Here is an 18,026-nt window from a genome sequence, read left to right on the forward strand (position 1 = left end):
AATCCCAAAGGCTTCAGTGTCACTTCAGTGGTACAAGTTCAAACTGTCAGCAGGCTGGACAGGACAACAGCCTGATTATGTATTATATTATTACTGGAAGCCACTGAAAACCATGATGTCTGCCTGTTTTTTGAGATTTCTGAATTTATTGTACATCCAGATCAGTGGTTTCCACCTTTGAACTGATGTCCATACAAAAATGCCAGATGAGCTGTTCAACCTTGTTCAGGACACATGCTAATTACTTGATCCAAAGAGTAAATCCATAAACACACAGACAATGTAATTAAATCATCTGCACAGCTCTGTGTCAACACCAATCATCTGAAATGACCTTGGAACTTCTTGGAATGGAGCGTTTTCATAAAGTATGTCAGCACCTTGGATGATGCTATTCTGGCCACCACAGACCACCACCATACAAAATGACGAGTCCTGTATAGTGTATCTGTCGGTATACTGTGATTGTTTTTGGAAAAGACCCCAGAATAGAACTATGGTTTCACTTGTTGAAAGATCTTATTATGATTTTTAGAATTTACAAACCAAAGGCAAAAGGATATATGTGGAACAAAAGATAGAAAACTGCCATGTATTTTCCCTTTGTCACACGCCCATACTCATTTTATGAAGCAAATATTACCAGGTTTTTCAAAGAAATATCAGAAATTCAGAACATTTTTGACAAATTGCTTTGCTTAAATTACAGGATATCAATGTTAAATAACCACTTTGACTGCCTTTTAAATGAAAACACTGTGGCTATCTGTGCTCTGATAAGCTTGCAGCTAGTCTGGCATCCAGCTCAGCTGGGACGCTTGTGTTTGGTGCCATTTGGCAACCGCTGGAATATTTAAATGCCCTGATGAATACATAGCCCCTGGGCCTGACTGCTCAAACTGAACACTGAGTGTGCTGTGACATGTTCAGCATACACTAATGGGACTTCTGACAGTCCTGTGCATTCATCCTACAAAAACTCAGCATTGTGCCAGAGGGGACCAGAGGCTGGGTGTGAATGTAGTGCACTGGCTGAAGATCTGGAAAGCAAAAGGCAACATGTCTGACTGGTGCAACATATAATGTGTCCATCAGCAGTCACTTTTACTGTCTAACTGTCATTGAGCAAGACACTGGGCCACTTCCTTCTCACTTACTGGCTATTACTGTACCTTGGATAAGAGCAACAGCTGCGGTAAATTTTCTAAGGAGAATGAATCTACACCTCATTTCGGCTGGTGCCGGAAGTCTGGGTTAATGGTCAAAGAGACCATCCTTTTGGAGAGGCTCACCAGCTGTGTGTGCTTAAGCATGACTCTGAAGCTGGAGAAGATCTAAAGCTAAGTGACTATAGTGTAAAACATGCCAGGAAACGGTAACCTGCACGCACACAGAGGCACGAGAAAGTGACGCCTGCAGAGATGTTGAAAGCTTTGGTGCTGTCCATGGTGCTGAAAAACCAAAATGGTTAAAACGGGACCGACATCTGTTCAAGGCTGAGTGGGAACGTGCTCTGTATGTCCTGATATGTGGATCTGAAGCCAAATATGCTTCACAGTGAACGCAGCTGTCTCGAACCCCCTCGGAGATGCCAGTGTTTGTGTTATGGAACACAAGAGACATTTCATTGATTATGGTTATTTTGGAAAATGTCAGTAGAGCAGTGTAGCCCAATGATGTTGACCTTTTAAGCTGTGTAACCCCGCTGAACAGCATCAAAGCACGATGCAATTCAAGAAACAATATTGATCACGATCTGTTGCAGATATGACATCCGTATATTTATTTCTCTTAAGAAAAAAAAAACCCCAATAAGCCTAAATATTGCAATTAATAAATTTCGCCAAGTGTAAGAGTCTTAATACGTAAAACAAACAACATATCGCTCGTAGCTCCCCAAACTGAATGGTATCAGACTTATTATTTTTATTCTCTGTATTTGGGATTTTTCGAAAAAGAGGAAAACTTCAAAGGACTTTGTGCATTCATGTGGCTAGAGAAGGCCAACATTTACGACCTCCACAGAAAATAAGCCACCACCTTATTTCAGATATTTCATTATATTATCATATACTACACATTTGGGGTAAGTCAAATTGATTGAGATGCCGCCTACTTAGAGTACCATTACGCACTGATTCCCCCCGCGTGATGCAGCCCCCCACAGAGAAGCAGCAGAGGAATTTCTGGGTACAGATAGGACCACTCCTCTCTCTGCATATGATTCCTCTCTCCACAGTCGGGGCTTGGTGGTGAGGAGGGGGAGGGTGGTCTTGCAGTCGACGAGAGCTTGAACAGGAGTTTATTGAGGAGAAGCTGCAACGGGAGGAAAGACGCATGCAACTGAGCACCGTTGCCTTGCGGATGGTAAGAAGAGAGAAAAAAGGAAAGATCGCGCTTGGACGAATGATCACTGCTGAGAACCTGCCGCTTGAATTGTTTAACTTGTTGATGCGACGCTATTCTACTGTTTTTCCTCTATCGTCTGGCTGCAGATGGGTGGCGGAATCGCAAGTATTCTCTACCGAGGATAGGTATTTTATTAAACTCACCGTGGATGCAGTTTAAAGAGCAGCCTTCCCTAAGGTGGGTGGTTTTCCGTTACTTAGATTTTCATTCCTGCTTATTGATGGGTGACGTTTTCGATATCCAATACATATTCTGCCGCAAAGTAGGCTTCCATAACTGAACAGTTACAATGAGGAAAAGGCTTGAGAGTGATACTCAACAGTGCTATGCGCAGTATCAGTAGAAGTAAATGGGCTTGTGTGTTTTCTTATCACATTCTGTTAAGCCTAGGTGCTTCAGAACCCTAACCACCAGTGTCTCTATCTGCTGTTCTTCCTGCAGATGCAATTCATCTCTGAGCCATAGCACTGTGATAACCGGAGCAGGGTTGTATTAAACACTATAGGTCAGCATGGCAGCAGGTGTAGCGGCATGGCTCCCATTCGCCCGAGCGGCGGCCATAGGATGGATGCCCGTGGCGAGCACCCCGATGCCCATCCCTCCCCAAGAAAAGAAGAAAGGCCAGGACGGACTCATCATCCTCAACGTAAGTGGGACTAAGTTTCAGACGTGGCGAACCACTTTGGAGAGGTACCCGGACACTTTGCTGGGGAGCACGGAGAGAGACTTCTTTTTCCACGAGGAGACAAATGAGTACTTTTTCGACCGTGACCCTGATATCTTTAGAAATATCCTCAATTTTTACCGCACGGGGAAACTACACTATCCGCGCCAAGAATGCATATCTGCATACGACGAGGAGCTCGCTTTCTTTGGTATAATCCCCGAGATCATCGGGGACTGCTGTTACGAGGAGTACAAGGACCGGAGGCGCGAAAATGCAGAGAGGCTTCAAGACGACGAGGAGATGGACATGAGCAATGACGTCACGCCGGTGAACCTGACGTACCGGGAGTTCCTGTGGCGGGCTTTTGAAAACCCTCACACCAGCACCTTAGCTCTGGTCTTCTACTATGTCACAGGCTTCTTCATTGCCATATCAGTGATGGCCAATGTGGTGGAGACGGTTCCGTGTGGGACTTTGCCCAACAGGTCAAAGGAGATTTCCTGTGGCGACCGTTACGCACTGGCTTTCTTTTGTTTAGACACTGCCTGCGTCATGATATTCACTGTTGAGTATCTCCTCCGTTTAATCGCAGCTCCCAGCCGGTACAAGTTCATGAAAAGTGTGATGAGCGTCATTGACGTGGTTGCCATCATGCCTTACTACATCGGCCTGGTCATGACAGACAATGACCAGGTGAGCGGGGCTTTCGTCACGCTGAGAGTCTTCCGGGTCTTTAGGATTTTCAAGTTCTCCCGGCACTCCGCGGGGCTGCGCATCCTGGGCTACACCTTGAAGAGCTGCGCCTCCGAGCTGGGCTTCCTACTATTCTCCCTCACCATGGCCATCATTATCTTTGCAACGGTCATGTTTTATGCAGAAAAAGGCTCCACAGCCAGCAAGTTCACCAGTATCCCCGCAGCGTTTTGGTACACCATTGTCACCATGACAACACTGGGGTAGGTGGCTGCATATAAGTCCATAAAACCCTTCAAGGTTTTTCAACTCTCCATAAATCACCGCCTCAATTGGCTTATTGCCTTTATGAAACATCCATATTTTTAGCGACACACTACCAAACATGCCCTCAATTACTTCATTACAATAATACGTTGTGATAATCAACCATTTTTTATTTTTCTAATGCTTGAGGAGTAGCCTAATTAAATTTGCTTGTCGAGAGACACAGAGCCTAATTAGCACACATTTTCGGCTATTGTTTGAGCTAATTGTATGCGGCCACAGGTGTGCATTTATTGGGCATATTAACGGCCTCGAGCGCTACTTAGCCAACACGAGGGCAGGACTGATCTGCTTTATAGAGGCGTCTGTGCGCCATTCACTGCCTATCAATGAGCCTGCACCTCACAAGCAGCCCTTATCCGAAGGTTAGGCCTCGTCCCTGCCTGTTTTCAATGGTCTGTATTGGGTGCGCTCTTTTGGAAAGGTTACCGCAAAGAATAACAGACAGTGAGGGATCTTTAAAAAAGTCCACCTTACTGGAGAGCTCTTAGGACCAAAGACACATGCTCCTAACTGGCCAAAATTAAAGGCAAAGTCGTTTACAAAGTGTGTAGACCACACACACACACACACACACACCCTACCTTTCCTCTCCCTACTACATCGCCTCTCGTCTGTCTCTCATTCATCCTCTCTCAGCTTCTCTCCTCCTTTAGCGAGGTACAGTAAATATCTGAATGCTAATTTCATGCTGATGAACAACGTCAGCTGTACTATGTGCTGATATAGCATAAAATAATTAAATGCGGTTAAGACGATTACATCAAATTAATTTGCATTGATGAGCGCACTCAACCGCTCAGCTGCTTGACGTGGGTTATTAATATCATTGTTGTTATTATTGCCACTATTCACTCCAGCTCAGCATTCTGGGCCGGTGCGCTTCCAAGGTGCTGAAAAGTTGTGTCAGTGAGCCGACTGGCTGCCATTTGGTTTTTATCTGTTCAAATGAATCAAGTGAATGCGGCGTTTGGCTGCTTGAAGCGCGATATAGTTATACGTTTAGAAATAATAATCAGACCTGCTCTAATTTGTGTGTAAAATGATCCTTTCTTCTTTACTCACTGCTGCAAGTATGAGGTTGAACAGCCACTCAGCTAATGTTAGTCCTCACGTCCTCCTCTTCACTGATGACACACAAATGAGGTCCTGTTGAAATAATGTTGTCTTTTAATTTCGAAGTCATAACACCACAGATCAAACATTGCAAAACAAATTGCCACTGGCTGTGTGTACTTGTGTGTGTCCGCCTGTGTGTCTGCAGGTGTGTATATGTGTGTATAAATGGCTATTATATAAGTGTGTGCTTGAGATGTGGCATAATTCTGTGAATATAAAGTTTAGATGCACACTTTTCTGTATTATTTTTGGTTTAACTGATGCAGGAACGCTCATGCTACATACAAACAAACTAAATTGTATGATTGATTTTTCATGTGTTTGATATCGAGCTTTCTTTTTGTCTGCCCTCATATCTGCATTGATGCAGCCACTCTGCACCTGGTTACCCTTCAGCTCTGCAGGCAACATATGTTATTATTATTATTATTATTATTATTATTGTTATTTATTGTCACTACATCAACCTCTCTATCTGCTGTCACGCTACGGGTGACACCGAGTTAGTCGTTTTCTGTCTTGGCAAATATGGCATACAAAGCTTCCCCTTGCACTCACACAATACCAGTCGAACTACCACTCACCCTCGAAATGACCAATGAGTGCATAATTAGTGATATGCATGATTTGGTGATTGAAGCTGCCATCTCAAATGTAAGGCTGCATTGGCCGTGCTTTCCTTTCAAATTTAAAGCGCAGATGAAAGATGAGTTGTGTAAGAGGGTACATTATTTATCTTTGGGGAGCAACAAAGATACTGCTGCATTCAGCATGGAATCCCCTTTGTGTTGCTTAAGATGGATTTGAAAAAGATGTTCTGCCGCGTGAGAACAAAACTGAAATGTCCTTGGTAATGGGGACGTCTCTGTCACTCCATTGTGAACCATGACAGCCAGGCTGACAGCTTTGCAACCTGAACTGAAGCCTTGCAGTGGTGCAGAATACTGCATAGTGGACCACCGGTGGAGAGGCTGAATAACCATTACTGAAAGACAAAGTCGGCTCCTTCTCATGATCCATCATTGTCTTGAGGTGTGCTTTTTAAAAAAACATAACTCGCACAACCCTACAGTAGAGCTGAATTGTGGTTGTCATTGTCTAGCGAACACACTGAAGCGAGGAAAATATCTGTTGTTTTACTCTCCTCCAGTAACCTTCAAATGCTTATCTGATCAGGGGAAGTGAAGTATTCTGATGGTTTGTTTCAGATATCAGCATGCAGAAAAATTGATCCACATCGAACAAATAGTTATTTAAGTCAGATATGAATAGACTTTTCATTCGGTTGCAAATAAGCTCTTTAAAGACTAGCGGGGACGCTACTGGCTGGAACCTTCATTTGAGGCATTGATTTCATTCTGATAGCCAATGATGTTTTATGCCTGCATGGTATCATGATGCCTTTCCACTACATATATTTTCAATTTCCCTGACTCATAGCCTGTGGAAGTAAAGACAGTTGCATGCGTTCTATCCCCTGCTGATGGCCCATTGATTGTGCTTAAGCAGACGTGCAGACATTGGGAGAGCAGGGGCTCCTGTTCAGAGGCACTTGGCAGGCAGCCTGAATGAAAGGGAAGGGTGCCTGGAGACCAGCGGAGAATCAATAGCACTGTGCAGCTGCATGTCACACCTCTGTGTGTCTACTGCTCTATGCCACCAAACACAGGACAAGACCCACTTATCCCTCCTTATTTATTGAGCCTAATCTCTGTGGCTGCTTTCAGATTCCTAACAAAAATGAATCTGCCTCTGTCAGAATGATTCTTCCAAGATCATCAAGAATTGGGTGACTGGGTGTAAAATATGAGATTTTTCATTGTGTTTTGCTATATCTTTGAAAACTGCACTAAGGTTTGAGAGTATAATTTTGTGACTTGATTTAATATTGTCCATTTAAGGCAGTGGCAGATTCCAATATAAAGATAACATTGCATTTTATTAGGCTGGAATCAGATGTTGCAGTGTTTTCTTGCTCTTGTTTTCTCTAAATGATCCACACAGTCAGGGTGAATTAGCTGCAGAGGGAGTTTTTGGTGCTTCAGATCTTTTAAGTGATTTAAGGTGTAATGGAGTGCACTGCTGAGTGCAGCTGTGAAAACGGTGGAAGTCAAGCGCAACCCACAAGGGAAGAGGAGTGAGGAGGACAGGGTTTAGTCTGACAGAGAGGCACACACGTTCCTCTGGACACAAACAGACATTACCTGATAGACATAATAGGCCTTGTGTTTTTTCAAACACACACTTTTCTCCCAATCATCATATCAATATCCTTCTTTCAGCCACTGCCTCCAGATAATGCTGAGAGGAATGATCATTGTGATATTTACTATGTGCATTGTCCTACGGTGCAACAAATGTGGCTGTACATTGTAGTCACTCAAGAGATGCAGAATTTATCACCATGTCATTTGTCTGTGCTACAGCTCCACCCACCAAATACGACTAGAAAGGCTTGACAAGTGAGCCCTATAAACCTCTCAGGATAGGATTTATAAGACAGAGGAGGCAAGGTTAACAGACACAAGGGTCACTGTAGGGCCCATAAACCACCAGAAGTATAACCATTATCATCCTTGCCAGTTTTGACACCTCAACCCCATGGCAATCAAAGCCTACAATGCAAAGCAGTAACTTCATGATTCAAGATGGTGCAGAGCAAAGCTTTTTGAAGTCCAAACCCTTCACTGCATGTCAAATGTAATTGAAATGTACAGGAACAATCTGGAGGGCCTTTTACTGTATCTGTGCTCGAGAGATAAGAAACGCATTCTTGATTATATAGTACTCATGTGTTTGGATAAGTTACCATGGCCCTAGCAGGCAATGCAGAGAATTTTCACTCTTTTTTTTTTTTCCCCGACTGAGTGCGACAGTCAGCGAGAACATTTGGTGTGTTTGATTATGTACTGCAATGGGTGTAATTTTTGTGTTCAGCAGAATACATTACACAGCTTGGCATTGTGTATGTTATGCACATTACGAAAATCAGCAATCCATTATGACCTGATGTGATGTATTACTGTGTAAAGCAGAAGTGGCTGATGTGAGATGTGTAGGCTGCCATTAGCCTGTAGGCTCACATTGCCCCTCCAGGTGCTTTATTGGAGAGGAGAGGTGATGCTAATATGAGGCTGGTATAATGGTCCTGAAGTGACAGGTGACTTAATGAGGGGAACCTGGCACTGAAGTGTGTTCTGTGCAAGCTCCTTTCTGCCCATGCAAATGACTGCAAAATGGAGGAGTGAGAGCGAGGGGCGGGAACAGGCAGCCTTCTTCAGGGGAGATTAAGATCATTGTGAAAGACAGAATCTGTGAAAAGAAAAGAACAGAGATGCTCTTTTTTCTGCTAAATCGAAAATACGCAAGACCCTGCATTTTTTTTAATTCTCTTTGTTTTCATCACACTGAAACAGTTTCACACTGGCAACTAGAGATTTAAAAGGGTGTTGTGGAGGTGTGAGGAGGTGTGAGTTGAATGATTGATTACAATTTTATAGGCATTCGTATATTACAGATTTATTACATCATATATATGTACTTTAATAGGTAGAAACTTCAAAGACATTCATTTGCACCTTAAATTACATTTTAATGACAGTATATATATATATATATATATATATATATATATATATATATATATATATATATATATTATATATATATACAATTGTCAATGTCAAGAAGAAAATGTATTTGTGGTCAGTCAACCCTGAACTGAAAAACAGATTATGGCCAGCTGGTAGGTTGATGTGAGGATAGTGTGTGTGTTTGTGTGAACTGACTCTAAAAGCAGGCATGCGTCACTGCGGATGGTCAGATTGATAAATAATCTATATGGCAAGGACAAAATGGCTGTCCCTCCATTTGATTCGATTTCTTTGACAACCCGTCTTCAAGGCAGCGCCAATAACACTCATTCCACGCTGGGGGTTTTCATTAATTCACTTTGAATGTGCTGCATTAAGCAGAGAAATAGACTAGCATGTTCTGCACATGGGCCTGGGTAACGTAGTGTGAGGACATAAAATATGGCATCAGTGTGTTTTACACAGCTCAGCATTTTCATCTTTGTATTGCAAGCAACACCAAAGATTAATGGAATTTTCCAGAACAAGATTAAAGTTTCTCCGAATGAATGCAGCATCACTGCATTAGGAAATAAGGAGATATGTGAAAAAAAACATCACCTTGATTTCATTGTTGTTAGAAAGCATTTGCTCTGCCTGGCTCCACTTGCATCCAATCTAACAGCCCAGAAACCCTGACCCAGCTTGAGTGAATGAATGAAATGGGGAAACGTTGCCTATTATATGACTATGTCCTATCTTGAAAATTGATATGTTGTAAAAGATATCGGATGTAGTGTATGCCATGAGATTACTGGATCAAATGGTGTGCAAATGATAAACCCAAGCCCAACAGCTATCTTCTCCTATAGTTCTGCATGGCTTATTTACATACTTAGCATTTACATACAGATGAAACTGGCTTGTCTGGTCATGGAGATTGGTATGCAGACACACATAATGTCTCCTCATCACTTTGTTGAAATGTACAACAACATTCAAAGTGGATTATGTTTAGTTTAGTCTTCTAATTTACTGTGCTTAGTATTAGATCCATGTAATTATCATGTCAGGATCACGATAAATGTGTTCTACAAAAAGAATTATTTTAGGATTGTCAGGCTATATGTAGAGCTCGTTATTCTAAACACTAGTCATTACACCACACTGCAAAATTTGATTTTGATCCAATGCCAAGTAATAGCGGGGCCAGAATCACCAATATCGATCTGAGACCTTTCATTATTAAAGGTGATAATGGATAGTAATGTAGGGGAGGACAATGTGTCATGATTTATGAGCTGAATATTATAATTATTAACTACTTCTGAATATATTTTCATCACATCCAGCATTATGCATTTCTGTTTAATATTCTTTGTTAATAAGTTCACCATGTACATGTTAAAAAGACAAGTCAAGTCAATTTTATTTATATAGCCTAATGTCACAAATCACAAAATTTGCCTTAAGGGGCTTTACATTCTGTACAGTGTATGACACCCCCTATCCTTAGACCCTCGATTTGGGTAAGGAAAAAATCCCCCAAAAAACACCTTTAACGGGGAAAAAATTACATTACATTATGTTTATTTAGCTGATGCTTTTATCCAAAGCGACTTACAATAAGTGCATTCAAACATGTGGATACAACCCAAAATTCCAAGAATCATTCAAATACACCAACAACTCAAATATGCTGAACTGCTTCAAGTGCTACATTTAGAAACAAAAAGAGAGAGCGAAAGTAGATAGAGAATTTTTGGTAACGCTTTAGATTGCAGTCCGCAACGTACAGCAATTACACCGGAAGAAAATACAGTCTTCATACAGAAATACACAAATACAAATACAGAAACAACAACAGCAGAGATGTTTCCAGAAATAACAAAAATACTGACAAACACACAAGAATGTGCGATTTGCTGAAGTCGATCACTCATCAGTGATGTTCAAAAGTTTACTAGTAATGTTTATTTTAGTTTAAACAATGTGATGTCCTGATTCAAATATTACTGGAGAAATTTGCTATATGCCCAGCGTTCACCTTTTGCTAATAGCTGTTTTGTTCATCAGTTTTTAGTGTCCCCTGGTAATGTCCATTGTGTTGTGTATGACTTCCAACACTGGAAGTCATACATTTGCATTTGCTTTTGTTTTTCTATTTGCAGTGCATTTCTTTATGTCACTTATGTGTCAAGTTGGTGAATGAGTTTCTTGATTAGATTGTGTTCTATTTGTAGACAAATCATTTTTTTAATGCCACGTACGTGTTGTCAATATAGTGAAAGTCTTTTCTTCATTTGCTTGTGTTTTGACTCCCCTGATCACTGCGTCCAGCCAAGAAACCCTGTAAAACCACAATGGGTTTTTTCACATTATGGTTTTTGTACGGATTAAGAAACAAGATATAACATGTTACTTAGTGAGCTTTAGAGAGGCTGGTAGGCAGATTTTGTTTGGACAGAGCCAGGCTAGCTGTTTCCCCCTGTTTCCAGTCTTTATGCTAAGCTAAGCTAACAAGCTGCTGGCTGTAGCTTCATAGTTATGGTACATACATGAGAGTGGTATCAATTTTCTCCTCCCAAGAAGAACAGCAGCATCAGTCCTTTCAGCAAGTGCCCCAAAACGACATATGGTTACATTCAAGTGACAAAGCCCTCTAGTACCTATAGTAATTATGCTAGGAACGAAGGAGGAAGTCTGGTGATGGTATTATAGACCGACAAAGTCCGCATAGGGAGGTGGTCGGGGTGGATGGATAGGTCAACAAAACGTCGGACTTTGAAAACTCCAACTGACGGTCAACATTGTTTTGTTTTTTTAACCATGATCACGATCTTTCCCTAACCTTAAAGAAGTAGTCATTTTAACCCAAACCATAATGTTTCCCTAAACCTAACCAAACTTTAACCACAGCGTTGTCACAGCATACAACTGATATATTTAACATTTATATTTATAACAGTGATTGGTAACAACTTTGGAAAGCACAGACAAATGATGTCCTGAGGTGTCATCAGAAAACGCTTTTATTTGTCGTTCTAGAGGGCATGGGCAAATTTATTTAACTTGGAGGACTCATTTTCTCTCAAGCTGAAGTGCATTGTACCCTCTCAGCCGGCTCTTAACACTATTGTGAAGGTTTTTCTGTATTCCATTGTGTTGGATCTCACTTTCCATACACTTTCCATACAATCAAATTTTCACATACTGCAGAAACCCTTTTTCTAAGTTCAAGAACAGCCAGTATCTACAAGTTTCCTTGGAGAGACATAGTCACTACCACTCACTTGTTTAAATTTTCATGGTCAGGGTTTCACTGTAAGGTCAGAAAACTAATTATCGCTCAACATAGTGTTGAAACAACAGAGATATGAATTGTAACTCCCACACGGCCACATTAGCATTGAAAAAAGTCCCTGTAATAAATTGTAGAGTTAAACATATGCAAGTCATTGGCATTGCACCTGTTACTTTTGTGTAACACTCGACACAACAAAGAACCGGCTGCCATTTGTTTTCATGGAGAGCTGTGACATTTTTCATTCCCAACATTGGCATGTAATGAGTGCTGGTTGAGGGAGAAACAGTTGTTCTTTTATTTTTAGATGTGCCTGTCACTATGGTAAACATTGAACTAGTATTCATTATACTGCATTTCCAAGACCCAAACCAGCCTTTGCCCCCTTCCTGACCTTGAAATCCAGCTTTGTAGCACAGATGTACGAACAAAAAGTTGTGAGGAAGGTGATGACAACCCGTCACTGTGAGGCGTTTGGGAGGGGTGTATTGCTATTTGTACCGTTTTTTTCTCTCAGCCACATGGGACAGCATGGCAAACACAATATCTTGAAACGGTGCCAGCTTTTATAATGCCAGAGTGTGAGTATCCCTCCTCCTGACATTTGTCTCTTTATCAAAAATGCCCCTCAGCCAACAAGCCAACATCTGTGATCAGCAGAGATTCAGAGATTATAGCTAGCAGCAATCATCAGTCTGCTGTGTGAACGAAAAAGAAAAGAATTCAAAGAGTGATGTAACTTATGCTGGTCAGACACCTAATCTGAAGAGTGATAGGATATCACTGTAGGTACGGTTTTAAAAAGAAAGTTATACTCTTTTTAAAGCCTCTCAGCAAAACATGAACTGAGGTGAAATGAGAGAAATCCATTACCTTGACAGTTACTCAGTACCTACACTTAAATGCTGTGTAGCACACATTTATTTCATGGAGACACACTTTCATTGTATAATCGTGTTTAAAGTTAACATCAATTACCATCTTGTATCCCGTGAGAGCGTTGAAATCAATATAGACTTTCATGTACCAGAGACAAACAGAAGACATAGCTTGTATCAGTTTCAGAGAGAGCGGTGAAACTTTGATGCTCACACATTAATTGAAACTTGGTTTACAGCCCATTCATTATGCCTGAACGTGAGCAGCTTCATGGCAAAGTCATGAATATTGATTCAGCCCGTTTGTCAGCTTAAAACTCTGTTTCACTGTTCATGAACCGTCTCATTTTTGCCGGAGCTGAGGAATCTTGTGCCAGTTCACAGTGCCAGGATGCCACAATAAAAGCTCCTCATGATCAATACTGATCCCGCTTGAATGAAATCTTCAGTGTTCACTGTAAAGGCTGAATACAGATCTGTGTAAAGCGCAGAAGTGTGGCTTCGAATCGAGCTGCCCATACTAGCCACTGTTAACCCAGTTTCATTGTTGAGTCTTTGCCACAGGCTCCATAGATTATTATGCAGTATGAATGATAAGAGGCTATGTCCTATTTCAGTTTAGGTATAAAGAGCTTCCTCCTGTCTGCCTGGCAGGGAGGTCCTGCTGAGATGAGGGGTGTCAGCCTGTCACCCTGACGCATGGCAGCTGTTTCCTGCCTGCCCCAGCTTCTATAAATAGCTAAATATATCACCTAATGTAGGCCATTTGGTCAAACAGAAACTAAACAGGGCATGTGCTCTGGGGCTGTATTTTTCACTTTCACCTCAAACTAATTTCTCATGTACAGGCGTATCAGTGTCACCACCACAGTCGTAATATTTTTCTCTTCTTTAACTGTCTCCATGCGGTCTCAGATGGATTGATGACATATTAAGTGGCGATCATATAGTGCCATTATTTTATGTCAAGTTTAGACCTTCAGACACCTTCAACTGATCGTTTCAGCTGATCTAATGCAAGTGCAATTATTAAAGTTACTATTAGAGTCTATTGTATGCTGGTGGTGGACACAATAAAGCCTGTACAATAAAAAGCATTCCAGCACAACAGCCCTGCAATAACTACTAGCTTGTGAAAATTGCATTGTTTTTTAGTTTTTGTTTAATTTTGTTTGTGTGTTTTGGAAAGGTGTTGGTTCTTGATATGAGGGTGGTCAAAATTTAAATCACACATAACAATATGATGCAATTGATTTACCACAGTGTTAAATCAACACTTCACTGCTACCATATCAACAAGGATTGAGCATTAAATCTTCACAAAGGGAAATGGTGATGATGCTTTTATTGTCCCCACCCACTGTAAATTCAGAGCAGTCACATGACAGGTTGAAGGCAGCACATATCAGCGTCTGTCTTTTGTCTGCATTTCAGCATAATTTACTATCCCACAGTGATAAACTATAGTATATAACTATAGTCTGTTTTTAGCCACACTAGTGGCATGGCTCTATGAATGACAATGTCTGTCTTTTAGCTGATCGGCTCATCACTTTGGTCCAGACTGAGATATCTCAACAACTATTAAATAGATTTCCATGAAATGTTGTACAGATATTCATGATCCCCAGAGGATGAAGCCTACTGACTTTGGTGATCCCCTCACTTTTCCTCTAGTGCCACCATGAAGTTGACATTTGATATTAGTCTATTAAGGTAACTGTACGACTATTTAAAAATGGTCTGCTAATTAGCTTGCTCTCTGGGTGACTTTCACATTTGATTGTGCTATTAGATCATTTTTACATCACTGAAATATATATTGTCAGTGAAGTATGCTCTTGTCTATTTTTAGCATAACTACATTCACATTTTGCTGAAGCATTGGGGTGGGGGGGAAGTTTGATCAGCAAATAAAATATAATGCCCTAGTCTACATTAAACTACCCTGCAGTACATAAAGTAGTAAAAACAAGCTTCACATTGACCAGCAATGTTAAAATGCTGCTTATTGATGAATGCATCAATAATAATAATAATAATAATAATAATAATAATAATAATAATAATAATAATAATAATAATGCAAATGGGCCATTCTGAATTATGAATACTTACTTTGATACTTTAAAGTACATTTTACTGATAGTACTTCTTTACATATACTTAAATTTTGAACTTTTACTTGTAACAGAGTATTTTCCATTAAAATGTTCATGACATGACATAGTCATCCTCCCGTGGTTGTGAAAATATAAAATATAAAAATTCCAAAACAAAAGCCTGCATGCAGGTAGTGAATACACACTCCAGGGGGTAAGTTAGGCTAACGACTAACAAGGCCACATCAGGTAAGCATATTCAAGATGAAAGTAAAGTAAATTACAAATAAAATAACACATCCCAATCCTTTCCTGTCGATACCTTCTGATGCTGTACTGGTTTGATTTTATTGACTTAAAAATGGCAACAATTTAAAAGCTTTATTTAGAACGAGATAGATGGCAGCTCCTGTAGATTGATATGTTTGTCTAGGTGTTATTGAAGTGCAGGTTCAGCTCCCACGTAGAGGATTTCCTGCCTGCGTGTCTCTCTGCAGGCATCCTACACAGGAGTATCTCAACTGCTTAAGGATTGCATTTCCATGTGGGGATTTTTGCTTCTTTTTCAAGGTATTAGTGGGAAACCGTAAACAGTTGATTATTATTTGTATTTTTACCCTTAGCCAATTGTCCGTAATCCCTGTGGAGGAGCTTAAGAGTTAGATTTCTGGCATGCATGGCCTTATCTTTACATAACGACCACAGACAAATGGAGTGTCTCGTTTTGACTAAGCCACACATTTGGCCCAAAAGGCAAAGACAAGCAAGTGACTTGAGCGGAAAAGAAAGCCAGTTAGCATTAATAAAGCCAGACACTGGAATCAATTTCAGGTCCAGCTTAGTCTCATTGACTTGCACATACAGACTTGCTCTCACATGCATGGAAACACACATGACATACACATCATTTACATTCCTGATGTACCTGCAGGTAGCATATGTGGTGATGCTGGATCCTCTGGTCCTTGCTATCTTCTGGAGGTCACAAGGGACTCATGCCTGAGCATCCTGGGAGACACATCCCGCATCAGCCTCTTTAATGTGACATTCAATTACCTCCAAAGGTGAAATGGTCTCATTTGGATCCAAAAAGAAATTTTGCGTGGACATTGCTACAGTTTACTCCTCCGGGCTCTTCTCTACAATTTTGTGTACACATGTTGGAGACAGAAAACAAGCTGTGTCGCCGTCGTTCCAACTCCCATCGTCTTTTCTATGAAATGGCATCCATCAGAGTTAATGGGCTGTAATCATCACCACAAATACACTGTCACACATCCCACTGCTCACTCCTGAGTATTCAACTCCCAGTCAATGGGATGTAAAGAGTGACAAGCACGAGGAACACAATTTCCCATATCATTAACGACTCTAAGTGAGAACTGGAGGAGAATCCAAAAAACTTTAGTATTCAGGATTTAAAAATCTCATCTGTTTGCTCAACATCCTCGGGGACTGCAGAGGAGAAACATTTATCAGAAGTGCGTGTGACATACAGTCAATACTACTGACACTGTGTTTCAGGCACCCATCAACATTGTCATCTTGTGAAATAATTCTTATTAAAGTATGTCACTCACTACCGACAGATCTGCTGTGTGGTAGATAGATTAATAGATAGATAGCCAATCCTGCCAGCTTCAAATCAGAGTTCAGCGTATACTGTATATCTACTTATCTCCAGGCTGTGTGCTGCTGGACTTCTGATTATACATCACACAGGCACACACACACACATACACAGACTTCTCTTTCAGTGCCTAGTATGGCAGCGCTCCAAGAAGACTGTCCCTGATGTATTTGTGTGTTTGATAGGATGTTGTAGATGTAGCATCCCTAGAAGACAATTTGTAGACCTCAAAAGATGGAGAAGTCCAATTAGAAAGCAGGCGAATGAATGGGAGAAATGGGAGACGAACATTCCAACTCTTTCTCTCTCTCCCAGGACAGGCAGCTAATCTTAGAGTACAGGTACAAAACCAACATCACTTCTGTTTTGGTGGGGAAACATTAAAAAAAGAGAAATAAAAGCGAGAAAGCAGGCGGAGAAAAAAAAAGCGCCTGTGATTTGATTTCTTAACACTACACAGTCAAAGAGGAAAGTGTTGAATTTGATACAGCTTGCTCTCATTCCATATCTACAGTATGTATAAATATCTCCTTCTATTGTCTGATTCTTCAAGGGCAGACGTCCCACAAAGCAATTGCCTTGCCATCAGCCAAGACCAAAAAAAGGAGAAGAAATGAAAAAGTGCTTAAATATAGCAACCCCCTGGGATAGTGGGAGGGAGGGCGTGCTGTAGTGTGATTAAAATGAATAACCTTCATTCAGTCACGATTTTTAACGGTACATTCAATTGTGGTGGACGCAAAGCTGTCCCTTTACCCAACTTGTCTTCAGTGTGTTAATATCGTTATTCATCAGGAGGCCTGTCCTCTGTAGTGACAACGATGTTGAAGTTATAAATAACGGGAGCTGTGTCATTAAGTAAACATACTTTCTCCAACTGGCCCAGGGTCGGTTTAATTCAGGCTTCAGCCACCCCTGCTGTGAAAGTAGACATCAGTAAGCCTGTTGATGACTGATAGATTGTGTGGATGCAAGACCAATTTTGATGGGCAAAATGACCTTTCAGTTGTGTTGTTGTTGTTCTGCCCATGGCCCCGAGTTATTATTTTTCGTGTCATATTTTGATTTGACAGGAAAGTCTCATGGAGTGAAATGAAAAAAGTAATGATGTCCCCATGCGCATGAAGTAGCGTGGTGCAGGTGGGGAGATGGTGGATATGGCTGCAGCTAGCAGCTCTACTCTGCCCCAGGGGCCAGTCAGCAGCTGTTAGAAGAGATGCAGCTTTTTCCAATACTTCCCCACAGTTTCTCGCTGGTTCCTGGTACTTGCTGTTATCTGGGCTCGCTGCTGTCGCCAGTCTGGCTGCTGTCCACACTCTCTGAGA

At 41.2% G+C, this 18,026-nt stretch overlaps 1 protein-coding gene across 4 annotated transcripts in view; it reads left to right on the forward strand.

Annotated features, from left to right (window-relative positions):
- The first annotated feature begins 2,152 nt into the window (after window positions 1-2,152).
- The window catches only part of LOC122874942 (potassium voltage-gated channel subfamily D member 2-like), a 32,941-nt gene continuing 17,067 nt past the window's right edge, over window positions 2,153-18,026 (forward strand). Inside the window, exons 1-3 of one of the 4 annotated variants that reach the window (XM_044193524.1) lie at window positions 2,160-2,367; window positions 2,496-2,586; window positions 2,851-4,032. In XM_044193524.1, the coding sequence (XP_044049459.1) occupies window positions 2,921-4,032 (1,112 nt within the window). In that variant the 5' untranslated portion in view covers window positions 2,160-2,367; window positions 2,496-2,586; window positions 2,851-2,920. Of the gene's footprint in view, window positions 2,587-2,850; window positions 4,033-18,026 lie in introns of all 4 variants that reach the window. The other 3 variants (XM_044193527.1, XM_044193523.1, XM_044193525.1) reach the window with 3 other exon arrangements.

This window comes from Siniperca chuatsi, linkage group LG4 (assembly GCF_020085105.1).
Source record: "Siniperca chuatsi isolate FFG_IHB_CAS linkage group LG4, ASM2008510v1, whole genome shotgun sequence".
Taxonomy (NCBI): Eukaryota; Metazoa; Chordata; class Actinopteri; order Centrarchiformes; family Sinipercidae; genus Siniperca; species Siniperca chuatsi.